The 21,772-nt window shown below is 36.6% G+C and overlaps 1 protein-coding gene across 1 annotated transcript in view; it reads left to right on the top strand.

Moving 5' to 3' along the window:
• LOC150079616 (voltage-gated inwardly rectifying potassium channel KCNH6-like) overlaps positions 1–21,772 on the top strand; it is a 597,553-nt gene that overhangs the window by 403,418 nt on the left and 172,363 nt on the right. Inside the window, exon 7 of the mRNA XM_090383538.1 lies at positions 13,539–13,964. Coding sequence (XP_090239664.1) covers positions 13,539–13,964 — 426 coding nt within the window. The remainder of the gene's footprint in view (positions 1–13,538; positions 13,965–21,772) is intronic.

Here is a 21,772-nt window from a genome sequence, read left to right as displayed (position 1 = left end):
AGCAAGTTTTCTACTCTTAGCCTGTTCAAACTCTAGTTTGGACTGATTAATAACTGCTTTACAATTGTTGCGAGCTTTGGTGTAGGCAGAAAATGAAACTGAAGAATTAGAAACAAGCCAATTACGATATGCAACATTCTTCTCTTGAACAGCCTTAGCACATTTATTGGAAAACCAAGGTTTAGATAAAGGACGAGATTTTAAAGTGGAGTGTGGGATAAAGGATTCCATTCCTGCAAGAATAATTTCACTGACACGATCTGAGCAAACGTTGACATCAGGAGTTTTGAAACAGTAATCTGACCAAGGAAAAGAAGAAAAGAAGTCTCGCAGGTCATCCCATTTTGCATTCTTGTAATGCCAAACAACACGAGGTTGGGAATAGCCATGAGATAAAGGTTCCATTGGAGAAGAGACAATCACCAAGTTGTGATCTGAAGTGCCTAAAGGACCTCTCACTTCGACCGTGTACTTAGAAGGGTTGTTTGTGAGAAAAAGATCAAGCGTATTGGCTGTATGATTAGGATTGTCCGGTATTCTTGTAGGTAAATGAACAATCTGTGCTAGGTCATTAGTAATTGCAAAAGCCTCAGCATCTCGACCTGCTGGGTCGGTGTGACTAGAAAACGGAAGCCAGCTGGAGTTGTGAACATTAAAATCACCAAGGAAAATTACCTCACTGTTAGGAAAGTTGGACTGGAGAAAGTCAAGTTGCAACGAGAGGAAGTCAAAGAGCTCCAAGTGATTAGTGGAGTTGGGAGAACGGTAGAGACAACAGATGAATTTGACACAATGAGGTAGAGAGATTTTAAGCCAGAGAAGATCAAAGAGAGGAGATTCCAAATTGCCAAGTCTCTGACAGGGAATATCAGAACGGACATATGCACAAGTACCACCTTTGAGGCGAAAGGAATCATACAGCGAATAATTTGGGCATCTGAGATGAACAGTAGTTGAATCAACCGATAACTGAGATTCTGTCAGAAAAAGTACATGGGGTTTGGCAGACTGCAAGTGGAAATGGACATCGTTGAGATTAGAATTGAGACCACGTATATTTGTGAAATGAATTAGGAAATCCTTGGGAGGTTTAGATCTTTTCGCAGATAAGCTTGTTCTATTAGTTTGACAATTCATGGTGTATTCAATAGTAAGAAAAAGTGGGTGGGACATGCTGTATGAAGTAATGAAATTTTTGGATATGGCGTACATGTGGGAAGAATATACCCAGATCCTTGACATAACGTGGCCTCGACAATGCTCCCCGCATACACACTACTCGGACTCCCTCCAGTCACTATCTGGCAGAGTAGAGGTAGCAAGATTATACACTAGCTGATCCGGAAGCCTCCTAGAGAGTTACCAATAGGTTCGGTCCGGTGTACTAACTAGCGGCCGGCCTGCGAAAGCCGTTTTAGAGCTGTACCCTCGAAATGTAAGGAATATTGGATCTCGCCACAACGTTCATCATAACCTCAAGAGTCATCAATCATACTGCATGATGGAAGAGATAGGGAAGGGTTGACCGGAACTTAGCTCTAGAGACTAAACATGGGTTCCACCACTTCAAGCCTCCAATAAGCAAAGTGGTGGTATTTCACCGGTTGATGAGAGTCATCTACCACCTAGTACTGCCTGGTAACATAGAGGGGCGGCATTCCTCCATGTGGTGTGGGCGCCACACCTCGACCCCTGCTTACGTTGGTTCACACCTGGGTGGTCACCCACCATGTGCTTGTGCATGGAGGATATACCCAGGATTACTAACAGTCCCACCATCGTGAAGGTGCAAGCAGAGGATTTGGTTGTCACAGACCGTCCGGACTTCGCCGAAATTGGGTATACTTGACTTGAGTGTCACCCGAATATCAGTTCCATCAGCGTTTTAGACTCCCAGGTAGCAAGTACAGCTTGTCTGGCATATCTGAGAGAATGTCTGTGACAACCTCAAGGACCATATATATGATGCGTTTGCACTAACTTGTACGTTGAACTCAATTCATATAAAACAGCCTGGGCTATTGGAGTACTACTATTATACACACTGCAAGGTCGAATACAGTGCATGAAACCCCAAGACTTAATTATTTTGGTAGGAACTTCTTGATGCTCATCCTCACTACAGACTTGACTTCACCCCTAGCAATTTCCATTTTTTTGGTCCACGTGAACAACACATTGGCGGAAAGCGTGTGAGATGTTTCGATGCAGAAGTAGAAAATTATGTATATCACTGTCGCATAATACATCAATTATGTATTAGGCTACAGCAGTCAACATCTTTTTATGCAGGTGTTTCTATTGTGAACAATAGAAACACCTGCATAATAACATAATTATGCGTATACTAATAATACTAACAATAAGTATAATAATAATGCTAATTAAACAAAAAATAAGTATAATAATAATACTAACAATAATAACGATGTTATTATTGATATTAGAATTTGTATATCACAATAGCGTCTATTACGCTCATATTGCATTGGATAAAGTGATGGGACAAATGTGTAATTGTTTTTCGTGATTACCTTTAAAAGTTTGATATGTTCGGGTCAGTTTCCTCCTTTTTGTTACTTATTTCGTGAGTTATTAGCTTCATAAGACTGAAGCAAAAAATTAAAGCCGTATTTGCCTATTAATGATCAACATTAATGAACATTAAAAACAAAATTATTTTAAATTTCCATCAAATATCTATAAAAAAATGTAATTGCTAGGCAGGACGTGCCCTCGCATTAACACAGTAGCATAATCACCGTCCTCCCACACTGTGGAAATAGCCTAAGTTCGAATTCCGTCACTGATGCGAGGAATTTTTATGAGCTATTTTTACTACAGCGTGGCTGAGATGAAGATGGCATGGTTTTTTTTTTTTTTTTCCCCTCTCTCAGCAACTCGGGTTTTCCTTCTCGCACATAGCAAACTGACTAAAGAATACACACAGTTATAAACAAAATTTACTGACGCTTCATTAACTTAGTTGCTTTTCGGCGCTTAACACACACACACACACACACACACACCTGATCCAACTTAACAAGAAAGATGGACACTACCAGCATATTCCATAATGGCTTTAATTAAGCTTTGTGTTAGTTTTTGGTCAAATTTTGGTTATCGAAAACTGGATTTCAATTTAATTTGCTCCTTGATCAATTCTGAATGAAAGCATTTAGGATTTTAGGATTTTCAGTTAACCTTAATCATAAAGTTTAATGCCTAAACTGTAAAATGAGATATATATATAACCATACAAATAAATTCGAATGAGAGTTAAAAATAAAAAAATGCCAGCAGTATGGCAAGACAAGAGCGAAAATAGTCGAAATTAAACTTAAGAATCAAACCAAACAGGGAGGGAAGAGAGGAATAACAAGAGTAAAAATATTGCAGCAGAAAATCTCTAAGATAATTTAGAACATCTAATTATAAGAATAATAATTCATTAAATTTTGAAAGCCAATTAAAATAGAAATTTAACGGCGCCCCCTCTGACGGGCACCAGGTCCAAATTTATGTGAAATATCACCAACAGAGATCTAGACCACTACAGTAAAATAAAACAAAAATAAACCAAAATAGACTGACCATTACCCCCATCTCAACAGAGGACCACAAGGCCAATAATGGTCAGGGAATCGCTGCATTTAGATCGCTAGACAATTCGCCGCAAAGGCTAGTCGATCGAAAGATCAGTTCACCACCCCGATCCCCAGATCGAACCGCCAATGCAGAGGACTTGAATAGCGGTGGTCCTGATGCAGCGAAAATTAAAAATAGAACCGATACAAACACTCCAGTGCAAAGCCACACTACTGACAAACGTAATCTTAAACAGTTTATATAGACGAAAAATGAAGAACTATGGATGGCAGCACAGGCGCAGCGTTAGCAATTCGCCCACTACTGTCATGTGATATACTTATACATATATTTGAATTTTTTATTTTATTTTATTAATAAAAAGATACACAACAGGTAACCATTAACAGTGTATCTGAGATCAGATCAATAAACATAATAACAATAATGTGAAATCCTACAGGACGATAAACATTGATACAAATTCAAACAATAAAGCATATGTACAAAAGAGGATTGTATTAAGTTAAGTTACCGGTAAAACAAGTAATAATTAATCCGTTAGAGAATAGAAAAATAATATAACAAATAATAAGCTACAATAATTAGATGTGAGCTAGTCACTTTGCAGTTTAAGTGAAGAGGCAAACTTGTGGATGGAGTTCATCAGTGATTGGGAGTTGTCAAAGAAGTCAATGCGAGAGTCATTTGCTGATTTGCTGATTCTGTTCAGTGGACTGAACTTCATTAAGTCCGTGTTGGCAGAGTCAAGGCGAAACGGTGTAAGGTTCCTGACTTGTCTACAGGGAGCATTGAAGTTTATTTTACTCAGGATATCAGATGCTTCATAAATTCCAGTGATTACTTTGGCTAGGAGGGCGATGTCAGCAGTAACTCTTCTAGTGCACAGAGGCCTCAGATGAAAGTAATCACACAGCGATTCATAATACACTGAGTGATAGAATAGAGGATTGCGGTACGTAAGGTAACGGATAAAGTTTTTTTGGACTGCTTCAATTTTGTTAGTTAAAGTCTTTGTGTGAGGATTCCAGATGGGTGAACTGAATTCAAGGATTGGCAGTACAATAGTTTTATAAAGGATAACCGCATATCTGTAGTTTTTGAACTTGTATGTGTTCCGTTTGATGAATCCCAGTGTTTTGAATGCTTTGCTGGTGATTTTAAGGACATGGGCATCGAATTTAGCACTGCTGGAAAAGAGAATCCCTAAGTCGTTAACTTGGTCACACCTTTCGATGATCACAGAGTTAATACTATACTCCGTATTCATTAGTTGTGGAGATCTGCAAGATGAGAAAGAGATAACTTTGCACTTCGAGGGGTTAGCAGACAAGCCATTCAGAGATAGCCACAGAGAGAATTTATTGAGAGCACATTGAAGTTGTTGAGAATCGGTAGTCTCCTTCACTGCTGAGTAGATCTTAAGATCATCTGCATAGAGAGCAACTTGAACATTGGAGGTGTAGATGAAAGAAGGAAGATCATTTACGAAAACAATGAAGAGAAGAGGACCTAAGGGAGAGCCTTGTGGTACTCCGCTTAGTGGTATAAAACAGTCTGAGTTCACTTGATCGATGATAACGCTCAAGGAACGATGCGTAATATAGCTGCGTAGCCATGAGAGCAAAGGGTCACGGATGCCATAACGAATAACGTTTAAAATAGTTGGAAACTGAATCTTTCATGATAAAAATAAAATAAAAGCTACAGCAAACATTAGAGGCAGCAAAAAGCATATTCCTCTACATGATGCTTGAAATATAACCATACAAATAAATTAGAATGAGAGTTAGAAATAAAAAAAAATAATAAAAAATTAGAATGAGAGTTAAAAATAAAAAAGGGCTACCCCTTTTTATTTTTTTATTTTTTATCTTTTTTTTTTTTTTTTTTATTATATTAAATCAGGACCACCGCTATTCAAGTCCTCTGCATTGGGGGTAAGTGTAAGTGTGTGTGTTGTTGTCTTAGGGCACCAGGGGTTTCCCCCATCTCCCCATTGCTTTCATTGTGGTAAACCAGTTCACTGGGAAATGCCAGAGATTTAAAAGTGTGTGGAAATTGTTCATGTGTTGTGTTCTGTACCGTTGTTCATCTGGTCATTTAGCCGTTGGACCCCTATTGAGGCCCAACGTTGTCCCACTTACGCCCCGTGGAGGCAGACCAGGAACCCAGTAGCTGTAGATTCACTCTGGCAGGTCCTGCCACTTAATTTCCTGGGATTTCGGCGGCTAGTACCTTAAAAAAAATAATAATAATAAAAAAAATAATATGTATATATATATAATAATAAAAAAAATAATAATAATAAAAAATAATATGTATATATATATAATAATAAAAAAAATAAAAATAAATAAAAAAAATAATAAATAAAATAAAAAAATAAATAAAATAAATATATATATATATATATAAATAATAATAAAATAAAATAAAATAAATAAAATAAAAAATAATAAAAACAAATAAATAAAATAAAAACAAATAAAAAAAATAAATAAAAATAAAAATATATATATATATATATATATAAATAAAGAAAAAATATGAATAAGTGAAAAATCTTCGCTATCGTAGGGGTAATATCGCTTTGGTTTGCTAGGCCGAGTTTTGGGCGTAAGGTAATTTTATCATATTAAGGTTTTGACGTATGGGGCTTTCGCTATGATGAAGGTAGGGAGGGGAGGAAGACTGGAGATTGGGGGGAAAAGACAGAAATATGGGGCCAATAGAGTAGATAGCCCCAGTTTTCAGTGGGGCATGCCTATGCCCCACCAGAGTAGAAGTTTGGGGGGTGGAGGAGAGGGAACAAAAAACGTCCCCCCCCAAAGAAGTGGGAATAATAGGTGAAGAGGGCTAGGGTGTCCTCTTCAGATCACCATCAGGCTGTTTGCAGCTGTGCTGCGTTCTGTTCTGCTTTGTCACACATGGGGCGAGCTCCGTCCTTGCTTTTCTTTTCCGTGTGATCTTCTTGTCCAAGTGCTGGTCCTCTGTAGGGTTTAAATTTTCTATCACATTTGGCGCCGATATTTTTCAATCTCTGTGTACATTGCTGTAGATAGCTATTAGTGTTTTTCTCCTGGTGAATAGGTCTTGCGCATACTGGGAGAGTGCCCTATATTCATCCTCAGTGTCCAGGAAGTGGTGCTCCAGTCCTTTTGGGAAGTATCTCAATCTTGTTATTAGTAGCCCTCTGAGGTCTTCATAGTGTTGACAATCATCGACTATGTGGCTCCAGCTTTCACTTTCCCCACATATGCAGTTGGGGTCCTCAACGAGTCCGAAGCCAAACAGCTTCTCCTTGTAGGGTCCATGTCCGGTTAATAGTGTTGTCATATGGTACCCTGGGAAGTACCACGGTGGCTGCTTTGGGTATATTTTCCGGTCTGGCAGAAATCTTTTTTGTCACTTCGCCTTTTGTAGTCTCTGTCCACCTTCTCTGCCAAAGATCTAGGAGGTGGGTCTGTAGCCTAATTTTTTCGTGTTTTAGGTTGCCCGCCGGGTCAGTCGTGTATCCTTGGTGGGTAGCGGCCACTCCCCTGGCCAGCAAAAACAGTAGCCCCGCCCGAACTGACTCCAGGTCCAGAGGGAGTGCTCCAGCAAGTACCTGCAATGCTGGAGTACTTACCGTGCTGCAAGCGCGCGTTGTTGATAGCAGTATGGGCCTTTGGGTCATTTCTAGTGTTCTTTTGTTAACTACCAGTGTCGTTTTTGGATACCACACCGCAGCTGCGTAGGTGATTGCTGGCAGGAAGGTTGTTTTATAGTAAAGCATCAGTGTTTTTTTCTTGAGTCCCCAATCTTTCCTTGTGATTGTGGTTACCAGTCCACAGTATCCTCTAATTTTTCTTCTGATGTATTTCAGATGCGGCTGGAACGTCAGGTTTTTATCTAGGATAACGCCCAGATACTTCAGTTGGCTCACAAATTTGATTGTTGCATTGTTGATTTTAATTTGCGGGGGTCGTAGTTGTAGAGTCCCCTTTAGGAGGATCGATGAGGTCTTGTCTGACGATATTTTTAGCTGGTTCTTTGATGCCCATTGGGGGTTCGATCTGAGGATCGGTTGGCGGACTGATCTTTCGATCGACTCGCCTTTGCGGCGAATTGTCTAGCGATCGAAATGCAGCGATTCGCTGACCATTATTGGCCTTGTGGTCCTCTGTTGAGATGGGGCGTAATGGTCAGTCTAGTTTGGTTTATTTTTGTTTTATTTTACTGTAGTGGTCTAGATCTCTGTTGGTGATATTTCACATAAATTTGGACCTAGTGCCCGTCAGAGGGGGCGCCGTTAAATTTCTGTTTTAATTGGCTTTCAAAATTCAATGAATTATTATTTATTATTCTTATAATTAGATGTTCTAAATCATCTTAGAGTTTTTCTGCTGCAATATTTTTACTCTTGTTACTCCTCTCTTCCCTCCCTGTTTGGTTTGATTCTTATGTTTAATTTCGACTGTTTTCGCTCTTGTCTTGCCATATTGCTGGCATTTTTTTTTATTTTTAACTCTCGTTCTAATTTATTTGTATGGTTATATTTCAAGCATCATGTAGAGGAATATGCTTTTTGCTGCCTCTGATGTTTGCTGTAGCTGTTTATTTTATTTTTATCATGAAAGATTCAGTTTCCAACTATTTTAAACGTTATTCAAATATATATATATACATATATACAGGGTGTCTCAAAAATACACGGCATAACTTCAGGAATGAGTTCCTTTATATAGACAATAAAAATATTTTATATCAACATAGTTCCAGAAATGCTTGGTTTCCGAGTTGTGAAGGTCTGTCTATGACACTTAACTGTTCACATCACCTTACAGTAATTGTTCAAAATGTCCACCTTCTGCCTGAATACAGGCCTCACATCGACGTCTCATGGACTCGCGAAGACGATGCCAAATTCCTGGCATGTTTCGTATTGTCTAACAACCTGCCACAATTCGATTGCGGAGAGTTTCCACATCAGCTACCGGGGTCGAATACACCAATAACTTTAAATGGACCCACAAGAAGAAATCTAGTGGGTTTAAATCAGGTGAGCGAGGAGGGTAAGCGCAGGGTAATCTGCTGGTGACAAGGCCTGTACCCGTTGCAGATGGTAAGGATACAGTTGATGTTCTCACAACACTCTTCAAATAGTCGAACGTTGAACAGCCAGTTGCATTGCTATTCTGTGTGTGCTGATTCCAGGAGTGGCATGCACAACATCCAAAATCTCCTCCTCTACTTCAGGAGTCGTAGCTCTTGGTCGTCCTCTGTCGGCAGCATGAGGTGTAAAGGTCCCATGTTCACAAAGGCGGCGATGGATACCTTCAAACGTTTTCCTGTCTGGACATCTTCGTTCTGGGAACCTTTCGTGGTACAAACGACGAGCCTCCAGAGCATTGCCGTCCGCCAAACTGTACATAAAGTGCATATCCGCTTGCTCCTGATTTGAGTACATGGTCAGAATGGAAAACCACCAGATTCTGTCAGTACCTTGTGATGAAGGAAATCACCTGCGGGAGATAAGACATTCCGGTTAATAACTCGGGAACCAAGCATTTCCGGAACTATGTTGATATAAAATATTTTTATTGTCTACATGTGAGGAACTCATTCCTGAAGTTATGCCGTGTATTTTTGAGACACCCTGTATATATATATATATATATATATATATATATATATATATATATATATTGATAAACAAAAATATATCAGCATCCTTTCTCCTTCTATTAATTTTTGCACAGTTTTGATGATTAATATGTAGGTGAATTGGGTGACATATTTTAAAAACAGTGATTCTTATCGAAACAAATCGCAGATTACTTTTTTCATTGAAGGCTGAAGTAACTTCATTGGGTACACAGTGGACTCCGGCGCCTCCGTAGCCAGGTGGGAAGGAGCAGCAGTGCGTAGCACATGCTTCTTGATTAGACCGGGGTTCGAGCCCGTCACCACCAAATACGGAGGATGCGGAAAGGTCAGGAATGACCACCGCATATCTCGGAGCAATATAACCTTAGTTGCTAATGCTCCTAAAAACCAAATAACAACAACAACAACAACAGTGGACTCCGGCGCCTCCGTAGCCAGGTGGGTAGGAGCAGCAGTGCGTAGCACACGCTTCTTGATTAGACCGGGGTTCGAGCCCGTGACCACCAAATACGGAGAATGCGGAAAGGTCAGGGAATGACCACCGCATATCCCCGGAGCAATATGACCTTAGTTGCTAATGCTCCTAAAAAAAACCAAATAACAACAACAAAAAATAACAGTGGACTCCTGTTTAATCGCCGTAAACAGGACGAAGGATCGAAGGCTAATCTCTAGTTAATCCACAGTTACATTTTTTTGCTTGAAGGTACAAATAAATAAAAATGCAAAGTCTATATTTATGACAGTTGGATAAATTTCAAGTGACGCTTTTGAAGGTGTACTCAGAAACGACGACGCGCGGCGCGTCTCGCTAGCATTACTGCGAAGTCAGCTCCATTGATAACGCGATGCAGGCACAGAAAACTGCGATCAAAGGCACTTGATAATTTCATGAGCGCATTATCTTCTTTTACTGCAAGTAAAGGAATGCGCTCATAGGATAAGTTAATAAAATTTTTATTTCTAATTTGAAATAAAAATTTTATTAACTTATCCCAATTTTCATGATGTAAAATGGTAGAGTCGATTAAGAGCGAGTCAGTTAAGAGGAAGACCACTATACGCATATATCCATTATTACTATGATAGGATTCTCTTTCTCATGTGCAGTTTCTGGTTATGATGAAATGAACACCAATAATTATGAATGGAACTTTATTTTGACTATTTCAAAAGGCTAAAAGGTACTTAAAAAATACTGATATATTGTAGTAGTTTGTGAGTCACCCTTTTGTGGAGTAAAAGGCTTTAGTACATGTTAGTTGAGTGAGTCCATTAGACTTTTTATTGTTGCATGATCCAGTCTTGTCCAGCTTTGTCTGCTTTTTTGTTTAAAATCATCCGTGTTCAAGCCCGAGAGTGACTGTTACACAGTTTATGGTTCATATGTTCCTATACGTGCTCTCTAATGTCCGGATCCTGGGAGGTCTATGGGAGAAATCGAAATCTTTTTTCCTACACGAAACATGATGCAACTGTTCCTGCCATCAGTGCCTGTTAAATTCGAGAGGACTCTTTTGAAATAATAGTTTAAAGGCCAATTATAAGATCTGAATGTACAGCGAGGAATTGAGCTACCCACCGATTAAAATTATTTCACTTCTGTCACGATACTAGGTAGCATTTAAACAATTCAACTCTTGTGTTTATTTTTAGCTTCAAGTTTTTTCTGACTTTCCAAACTTATATTGCATCTCCTGAAAGCAACTTTCTGGAGATAGAACTCGTAAATAAAAATTTCCAGTAACCAAAAGTCGTCGAATACAGTGACCATCTGTCAAAGGCCAAGTCCAAATCCAAGCTTTGTGGCGATTAATAATATTTCGAACATGAAATCTATCCTCTGTAGCAAAATAAGTGCAGAGCGTATTGTGCTGTTTTTCTCTCTTTCCAGTACAACTAATTCTTTTGTACCTTTACTCCCGTTCCCCTGGCAAGGGGGGGCGGTTCTCCGTCTCCCCTGCCTTCCCCCACTTTTCCTCCTGGTGGTGCCTGTCCCCACCAGGACCTCTATCGCCCCCATACTTCTATTCTATCTGTTGCCTTCACGCACTTTGCTCAAGTATTGTTCACTCGACGAGGGCACTTCCACGGACACAAACTTGAAAACTATACAGTACCACCCACAACTCACGATGCAGTTTTGAATCACTGACTGGAGCCTTGATTGAGAGAGAAGTTCCATTAACGCACAGCGGAAGATAAGGAAACTGACACACTCAAACCCCATCAAGTGCCATCTGGCGATTCCAACTAGGTGCCTAACCTAGTTCCCTATAAATCCCCTTCCCTAGGCCGGGGGAAGGATACGGATTTCTGTCTCCTCCCCTCCCCTGCCTCCCCTGTTTTCTCCTGGTGGGGCCTGGGCCTGCCCCACTGACTTTTTGGGGCCTTCTCTATCATCCCCTACTTCTGTCTTTTCCCCCCAGTCTTCAGTCTCCCCTCTCCACTCTGCCTAAACTGTCAGCGTACACCCCCACACAATGTCAAAATTCAACAACGTCCAAAATTAAACCGCATTAATATAAACCTCTTTCGGCCTTACTTTTCCAGTGGTTTTTTGCCCCCATTTTTTATTATTTTTTATTTTATTATTTTATTTATTCATTTATTTTTATTTTTTTATATTTTATTTTATTTATTGTTCACAAATAAACAATAAACAATAAATATTGTTATTTATTGTTTATTGTTTATTTATTTTTTATTTTATTTGTTTATTTATTTTTTATTTTATTTGTTTATTTATTTTTTATTTTATTTATTTTATTTATTTATTGTTCACACAAATAAGCAATAAACAATAAATATTGTTATTTATTGTTTATTGTTTATTTTTTTTTTATTTTATTTATTTATTTATTTTAATTTTTATTTATTTTATTTATTTATTGTTCACACAAATAAACAATAAACAATAAATATTGTTATTTATTGTTTATTTATTTTTTATTTTATTTATTTATTTATTTTAATTTTTATTTATTTATTTATTTATTTTAATTTTAATTTTAATTTATTTATTATTTTTAAATTTAAATTTTTATTTTATTTATTTATTTTTAAGGTCCTAGCCACTGAAATCTCAGGAAATTGGTGGCAGGACCAGCCAGAGTGAAAATTTAAAATTACTGGGTACCTGGTCTGCCTCCACGAAGCATAGTGTGGACAACTTTGGGCCCCAGCAGGGGTCCAGTGGCTAAATGGCCAGAAGAACAACGATACGCAACACTACTTACAAAATCCATACACTTAAATCTCTGGCCTTTACAGTGAACTGCTACATCCACAATGAAAGCAACGCAGAGATGGGGGAAATCTCTGGTGCCATTAGACACGAACACACTATACACTGACTGTTCCCCCCCAGTCTTGAGTTCCCCCTACCCTAGCTAAACGGACGGTGTCATACCCCAATTCAACTGTATGCTAAAAACAACAAAAATTTAACTCATCACCGCGATATAAAACCTTTAGGTAATAACAACCTTTAACGCTCCTTTTTTCCTTTTTTTTTTTTTAATATAGGCCCTAGCCACTTCAGGTGGCAGGGCCTGCCAGAGTACTTATAAAATCTACTGGGTACCTGACCTGCCTCCCAGTGGCAAAGTGTGGTGATCGTGGGTCCCAACAGGGGCCCAACGGCTAAATAGTCAGAAGAACAACAGTATACAACACTACATATTTACTTCCACTCCCCACACATTTTTTAAATCTCTGGCCTACACAGAGTTCTGTGCTACACAAACAGAGTACAGAAGGCGGAAATGGGGGAACCCCTGGTGCCATCTGACAACGAACACACTTTACACAAAATGTTGCTTGCAAGATTTTGTGTAGATTCTTGATGAATCCAATGCACAAGCGCTATTAATGATGTTTTGCACTTACCCAATCTTTAAATCACAAATTATTTGCCATAAACTTGAATAGGGTATTTGGCCACACTGAAAATAGCCAAATACTCGTTCACAAGTAAATTAGAGTAATTTTGCATCTCGAACACCCACTATTCCTGGTATGTTTCACATTACAATTGAATTAAGCCACTCTAATAACTTACTCTAATAACTTCATATTAACTTACTTCCTCGCATACAATGACTCATCTTTGTGTATGGATTTGAGATCCTGTGTCAACTTGCCTGACACCTGATTGCATAATAATTTTATTGAGACCGGAAAATGCTGCGTAAAACATGTTTAAAACAAGTTTTACAATGTAAAGAAAGGTGTATTTCTATGTAAAACTTAATGTTATTTTTTTTATATTTCAGGTGCTATCATTAGGAGAAGATGTTCTTCCTGAATATAAACTTCAAAAACCACGTGTTCACAAATGGACCATCCTCCACTACTCGCCGTTTAAAGCGGTTTGGGACTGGATCATCCTCCTGTTGGTTATCTATACCGCCATCTTTACCCCTTATGTCGCCGCATTCCTATTAAATGAAGAAAAACCTGATAACAAACGCAACAAGAAGTACGGTGACGACCCCATCATCATCATCGACCTACTCGTCGACGTAATGTTTATCATCGACATTCTTATCAACTTCCGCACCACGTACGTCAATACGAACGACGAAGTTGTCAGCCACCCGGGGAAAATTGCCGTCCATTACCTCCGCGGATGGTTTATCATTGACATCGTTGCCGCTATTCCATTTGATCTTCTGTTCTTAGGGTCAGAAACAGACGAGGTACAGTATCAAAAATTGTTTCAACTGCTTGACTAGAAAGAATTGTTGCAGTAATATTTAACTCGTATATTGTCGTGGCAAATCATATGCACCGTATTATCCTTTTCTGAAGCATGAATTAAAGTTAAAAAAAATTGAGAATTAAAAACGGGAAATACAAAATCTATATTAATAAACTATAGCTCACATAGATTTTAATTATAAAAGTGTTAAGGTTAAAGCCTCATGCTGGCAACCACTATAAATATTAATTATACTAGACGCCCTTAAACGTGTACGCGGGTAATTACATGAACATAAAAAGGCTTCTTGTTCAGAATGATTCACAGATTTCACACTGGACTTTTCAAATTAGCAGAGTAAAAGATTTGGGATTTCGTCCATTTGATAGCTTTTGTTAAATGCGAAATTTTTATGTAAAAGTCGCTCTTTCTGCGAGTCACACTGGCCGCTACTTATTTCTTTATCAAAGTTGGCGCCAAACTCTATTTTCTGCTTATATTCGGAGTAACTTGCGAGTTAAGATTAGATTGTTAGAATTGAGCAACATTGTATGAAATATTAATACTGACTAATTTAAAATTAAATGTTTGTGTATCGCACGTCTCTTAAACTGTTTTAAAATGGGAATTCAGTTTATGATCGCATCGAAATGTTCGCTTTGGCAATTACTATTTTCTTTATATTTATAGTAACTTTTTTTTCTTTCTTCCGGAAAGCTATAATTTTATTATGCTGTACGCAGTTCATATACTAATTCCTGATTTGCTTCCTAATGTTTTCCAAATTCTCTGCTTTCTCATATAATTACATAAATTACACCGGATAGGGATGAGAACGTCAGCTAACAGAGAAAGCTTTTTTTCCCTTTTTTTTTTTGGTTTTGTTTTACTAAAGTCGAATCAATCCGATTCAGTACCTTTAAAAATTCTCTATTCTTTCATACCTCCAGCTGTTTAATTTACCGTGTTGCTTATCATAATTTATTGTTCAAGAGAACACAAACGCGATAGGCATTAAAAATTAAACGATCTTGATGGAAAATTAGACATCCATATCAGTGTTGTTTTTTTAAAGACGTTACAAGGCATGTTATATTTTAATGACATTTTATTTAAGCTCAGTTTGTTCATCATAGCTAATACTTTGCGATAAACATTACTGTAAGCTTTTCTCTGTTAAATCGTTATCTGTACTGAAATTTCCAAGATTATTCAAAGAATTTATATTATGCTAATTATACAGTTCCAACCAAATGTTTTTTTTTTTTTTTTGTTTTGCTTAAACAAAAACAGTTGTAATGAAATGTATTTAATATAGATTAAAATTTCAATTTCTCAAAAATGCAACCACAGTATTTTAAATAAAATTATAAATAAAAAATAAAATTATTTTTTATTTAAAAACATAAATAAAATAAAGTAAAATAAAACCTTTTCTTTCCACAAAAACCGACTGTGCGTGCGTAATAAAAATGTTTTATTTTAATGTTCATATGAAGGTATACAATAACAAATAAATTATGAATTAAAACTTGAATTTTACTTTGTATAATTAAATACTAAAGTGAGAAACTTTAAGATACCAAGTGCACTTCAATGTCGTCACTAATGGCCTACCACATGTACTAGAATGCTAGACAAATGTAATCACTTACTAACCTCTCGCGATCATCTTTTCCTCGCCAATTTGTATAGTTTGATTTATTGTAAACTCCACTGGCCTGGTGGTCGTGCGGGAGTATAAACAAGAACAATATCCGTTTAAGTTTAACAAGTGCTGTTTTCTAGATACCTCAGGTCACAATATTATTATCTATTCTCCTAAACACCTTTCATATAGTTAGTCCTAACTTGGGTTGTTTGTCATTGCAAAAAAAAAAAAAAAAAAAAAAAAACAATTAGGATGATATACTTGATTTCTATTGTCTTTTCTGTAGTTTGACTGCTATTTTAAATATGCTTATCCTAGCACCGTCGCTGATTGCAACACTCTCACTGAACCCCACTACCTGTGTAATGAGATCATTTGTTTTTTATTTCATTCCGAACTGTCGTCCACTATATAATTTTTTTGGTTTAATATGAAATGTGCTATATTACTGTTAACTTACAACAAATATTCTCACCAAGCCTTATAACAGTGCAAACATTTTATTAGTAAATCGTGCTTTTTTGTTTAACAGTAGAAAACTTTTTAGCTGCAATCGAATAGCAGCCACTTTCTGGTCACTTGCTGCTAAAGCCAATTGATTTCAACTTCATTCCATCCATACTTTCACTTCGTTTTTTTTTTAAATACTAATAGAACTATCGATACTTATTTTTAAAAAGTGGTCAACTTTATCTGCATCTAAAGTTGACCTCTGTGGTAGATAAAGACAACAAGGTCGCGCAGGAGGAGTTAGAAGAGTAATCTTCACCTGTCTTTGAAGTTTTTAAAAATCTTATTATTTCCATTTAATTCAGTTTGTGGGCCAGGAATGTTAAAAGGACTGCATTTGTTTCTCCTAATATTTAATTATATCGATCACCTCAAAATTTGGGTAGGAAATGTTTTTACCAATTATTCCTCCGCTTCGCCCAAACGGATTTCTCATGTGCCCTTGATTAACAACCTTGATAAACGTCCTACCTTAGCCAGCATCCTTCATTCCATACCCCTCCTTCAGTTTTTGGTACAACAGATATCAGAAGACCTGGGATAAACTGCAATCGTTGTGTCTTAATGGCATTTTATGCAAGGTATTTCCATTCTTGTTATCGTACTCACACAATTCTACTACTTTCTCGCGGGGAATATCCATCCCACTTGAAGTGGATACTATTTCCCATTGTTAAGAAAAGGTGGTCAATAGTAGCATGATAATTATGCTACGCATTGTAAGGGAGATTTAAGAGAAAAAGAGAGAAGGGAGATTTAAGAGACAAAGAGAGAAGGGAGATTTAAGAGAAAAAGAGAGAAGGGAGATTTAAGAGAAAAAGATATGGAAGATGACCACTATTCATCTAAGTTGTTTTAATTATTCCCTGCACGATTCCTTTCGCTTCAAAGGTGGTACTTGTGCATATGTCCGCTCTGACATTCCCTGTCAGAGACAGAAATTTGGAATCTCCTCTTTTCGATTTTCTCAGGCTTAAAATCTCTTACCCCACTCTGTAAAATTCATATGTTGCCTCTATTGTTCTCCCAACTCTACTAATCACTTGGAACTCTTTGACTTCCTCTTTTTGAAACTTGACTTTCTCCAGTCCAACTTTCCTAACAGTGAGGTAATTTTTCTTGGTGATTTTAACGTTCACCGCTTCAACTAGGTTCCGTTTTCTAGTCACGCGGACCCAGCTGGTAGAGATGTTAAGGCTTTTGCAATTACTAATGATTTCGCTCAGATGATTCATTTACCTACTAGAATATCAGAAAATCCTATCTTGTATCCTTGCCTAGACATCCTTCGTTAGGATGTCCACACAAGTAAGAGAAGGGAAGTGATGTCATAATCGAGCGATTGTCTCCCCGATTGGTTAATCAGAGAGAGAGAGACCCTTATGGCGTCATCTCCCTTCTCTTACTTGCCTGGACATGCTCTGCCTACCGAGAGGAATTGTGCATGTGATCAAAGGATAATTTCTGGAACGTGATACTCTTTAAAATTATAATTATCGCTGAATAACGGTTTTTTAAATTGTAGTTATCTCTTAATTAAATGGTATCGCCCTTTTTTCTACTGTCTATCACCCTACACTGCTCCGTTAAGTATTCCTGTCTTGCTTCATCTTCCCCTTCTCGGCCTGCTATTTATACTTCCTATATTCCCTTTTCTCCTCTGCTGTGTTAACGTTCATCTTTCATCCATCTTCCTTATCATTTTAACCATAAACCATACGAGAGGAACTCTCATGTGGTTTATGGTGAGAAAGTAGTAGAATTGTGTGAGTACGATAGCAAGAATGGAAATACCTTGCATAAAATGCCATTAAGACACAACGATTGCAGTTTATCCCAGGTCTTCAGATATCTGTTGTACCAAAAAGTCTAGTTCCTCCCTTGTATTCTACTTTCTTCACTTGCCCTATTCCTTATTTCAGTCCAGTTATTATTAACATCTTCACTTTTCACATTATCTCTCAATCTCTCTTTAATCTTCCATTCAAAACCTTCCTTCTCCATATCTCATTTGTTATCCTTCCTTCTTTTCCTCTCAGTTCTTTTAAGCATTACTCTTGCATCCATAATCGCTATATTTGATCACTGACAATATCAAGTCATGGATATGAAGGCGAATTTTTCACACTGTTCCTATACCTTTCTGTTACCAATTAATAAATGACAGAGCTGCAAGGCTCTGTCATTTCTCAATAAATGACCGATGAGACGAAAGACAAATGTCATTTATTAATAAATGATTATATATTGGTAAGTTCTCTTACCAATGTACAATCCAGTTAGTAGCTACATTCCCTAACTTTTTCCAAGTATAACGCTTCCTTTTATGATTCTTCAACAATGCTACAGGAGAGAGTGAGGTATTTTTTTTAATGTTGAATTATAAAATGCATATTCCATACCTGCAAACTTTATTGATTGTCTCTTAAAGAAGGTTTTTAAGCCGAGTGCATATTAATGTTCAATACAGATATGTATTTGGTTTTAAATATACCTTAGTAATTTTTCTTATTTTAGTTTTAACCGTTTTATGGATTTTAAGATGAGTACTTTTATATATCATTTAGAATGAATTTACTGTATATTTTCTATATGATATATATATATTTTTTTCATTTTGAACTGTTATTTGCATATTTATGTATAAAACGTCGATGATATGACTATGACATTGTAAGTAAATGCCGATTTTAAAGATGCATCCAGTTCATAAATCTTATTCACAATGAATTTTCTCTATTTGTTGTTCAATCGTTTATATTTATACGTTTTCTGTATAATTCACAGTTAATATGCTGTTCAGATTTCTTGGAAGATAATTCGAGACACGTACAATGTTGCTTGAATTTATAGGTTATCAAAGGTGTCTACATTCATTTTACGCTCTAATTTTTGTTCATATTGGTTCTTGCTATAAAATATTTATGTTAAGTTTAATTAAAACGTAAACTGGCACATGCAGTTCACGCATATTTTTTATTTGAAATATCAGAACATTTTCTCTCAAAAAAGAATTTTAATCATAATTATAACTTAATAGTTAGCTATCGTTGATTAATAATTTTTGTACCAAACAAACAAACATTAATCTGCAATTTTCTGCCTATATCCGTTTTTTTTTTTTGAAGCTTTGTACACAAAATTCGTTGCCTATCATAGTCTAACTGCTGGAAGCAAAAGTATACATTTCGATGTTCAATATGTTATTCTTTAAAATTATGCCGGATCGAACTTTCCCATATTTGAATGGCGCTGGTTACTATTCATAATCATAACACCGAATACTACGTAGTTTCCCTCTTCTTAGCAAATAAATAGCATTGAGTCCCATGGAGATCCTCCATTCAATTTGTGAAACTTTATTGTATTGAAAACATGGTCTTTATTATAAAAATATAAATTTATTAATTTTATTATTTGTTTTACTACAGTTTTTGTGTTTACTCTGAAATATTTTTGTCTAACTTTTCCTATTTTCTTACAGAGATTTTAATTCATATGTGCCCATTCTTTCCTCTAATGATTACATATATATATATATATATGTATATCTATCTGCCTGCGGAATGTTTTTCGCATGTTTGGATGTTTGCTCATTTGATGTTGTCTGTTTGTATACGTTTGCTTGCAATTAGCATATTTCATGTATGAGGCATGGTTTGCTTGTTGCATGCGTGTCATAAACTATACATTTGCTTGTTGGACATGCTTGCTTCATAGTACAAGTATCATTATTGTGCAGCGGTTCAGGTCTTTAAATAGCGCTATATGCGTAGCGGTTGTAGCGTTCGAGCCATCTCTAGAGCCTTGGGACATTTAGTCACATTTAAAGAAAGAAAAGCACAGAGTGGAAAAATTACCTAACCAAATATTTGCAAACTAGATAAACAAATAAAAACTAAAGCAAACTTCATTCCATATTATATGAAAGTTTAATTGTACTATCATATTTATAGCAATAAATAAATTTCTACTAAACATAGCTTTCTATTTGGCATATAAATATTAAGAGTTTCTTTCAAAATATATTTTATCCGCTCACCAAGTAATTGTGCTCCATATTTGGTACTGTACTACATAATGATAACTTCGTTTTAGTATCTCTAAAGGGAAACGCGCTTCACGACAAAACTTGTATACGTAAATTGTCCATTCCGTATGAAACCAAGAGTTCCTTCTCAGCTACTATTTAAATGACTATTACCGAGATAGATCTGGTATTTCGTTTCTACTTACATTAAAGTCGATCAGATTGCTGCTATAATTTAGTGTTTATCAGCACAGGTCCTTTACTAAGAGTACTAAATGATACCAGAAAGAGGCCAGTGATTTTTCATTCTTCAGCTAATTCTCTCTAAAATGATTGGCAACTGTGAGTTTTAATGATAAAAAGTTTGGGTTCTATCAGCTTGCCCAGCAATTTGTAATTATTTTTCATATCACTAAATCTATCGCTTAATTGTTGGATTTCTACTGAAGATTCTTCTACTCGTAATTCCACTGGTCGCAATTTTGCTTTTTAGAAAAAGAATAGACATTATGTAATGTAGTTTTTTTTTTCTTGGTATCTACAGATACTTGAAATAAATAGCTTTTGGTTCATATTAAGCCATATATAAAACTTTTTAAAATTTTTTCGCCTTTTGTATTACACATTGAGTTGCAATATAAATTTTATGCGCTACAGGAAAAGCAATGCTGAGTTAGTGCCTTTTGTATATTTAAATATACATATTGTATTGTTTAAGGAGTTAAAGGTCACTACCAAAGGCGAAAAAAAAAAAAAAAATGGGCTCGAAACGGAAACTTTTAAAAAACGTCAGGATAACGGAATAGAGAGCAGTCAAGTATAAATTATATTACCAATGCGTATGACTAACTGGAATGGCTTTCCTGCGCCTATTCCGATCCCTAAAAAAAATTCCCAGTGGTGCGTTCGGCGTAGATGCTTGCCTAGGGCTCCTCAGTATTTAAGGAGGCTAAAAAGTTGAAATGTATATCCAGTTTGTTTTAATATAATTTTATTACAGCGGAAGGAAAAAAAAAATCCTGAATTCATCTTGGTTTTCACATGTTTGGTTTCTACAATTTCTAGCTAATAACTGGCAATTTTGTGCAAAACTTACGGATAGCACAGTATAAATCATTTGCGTTAATATGAATAAGACAAATTCCAGGATTAAACAAAGAGGCTAGCGAATTTTCTCAAGAAGTATATATACCGCGTGGTTATAAAATAAGTTTCCCTATTCAGGAGACCCTAGTGTCAAAACGGTTAGAGATAGCTCTGTGAAAATGGGTGGGTATGTCAGTTAGGGTATGGGGAAGCGATTTGTAGAAGAAAAAATATTAGTTCAAGTTTTCGTCACCAGGGGAGAAATTGGCGCTGTAAACATGAGATGGAATACTTAACTTAGGATTAGATTTTAATATCAGAACTTAGAAATCTACAGATATTGTTCTATGAACTTTCTTTCACTTGAGATGACATTCTGCAAACGGAGGACTGCGTGCGACACAGTTTCGCGTAGCATCTAATTGGGGATGTTGGCTACATGCTTTTTAATTCTTGTTTTCAAATCGACAAGCGTCTATATGCCGCCACGGTAAACTCTGTCTTTCAGGTATCCCCATGGCCAGAAATC

Source organism: Mastigoproctus giganteus, chromosome 10 (genome assembly GCF_048544385.1).
Source record: "Mastigoproctus giganteus isolate SK-2022 chromosome 10, ASM4854438v1, whole genome shotgun sequence".
Lineage (NCBI taxonomy): Eukaryota > Metazoa > Arthropoda > Arachnida > Uropygi > Thelyphonidae > Mastigoproctus > Mastigoproctus giganteus.
Note: the sequence above shows the minus strand (reverse complement) of the source record. Positions and strands in the feature narration are given on the sequence as shown.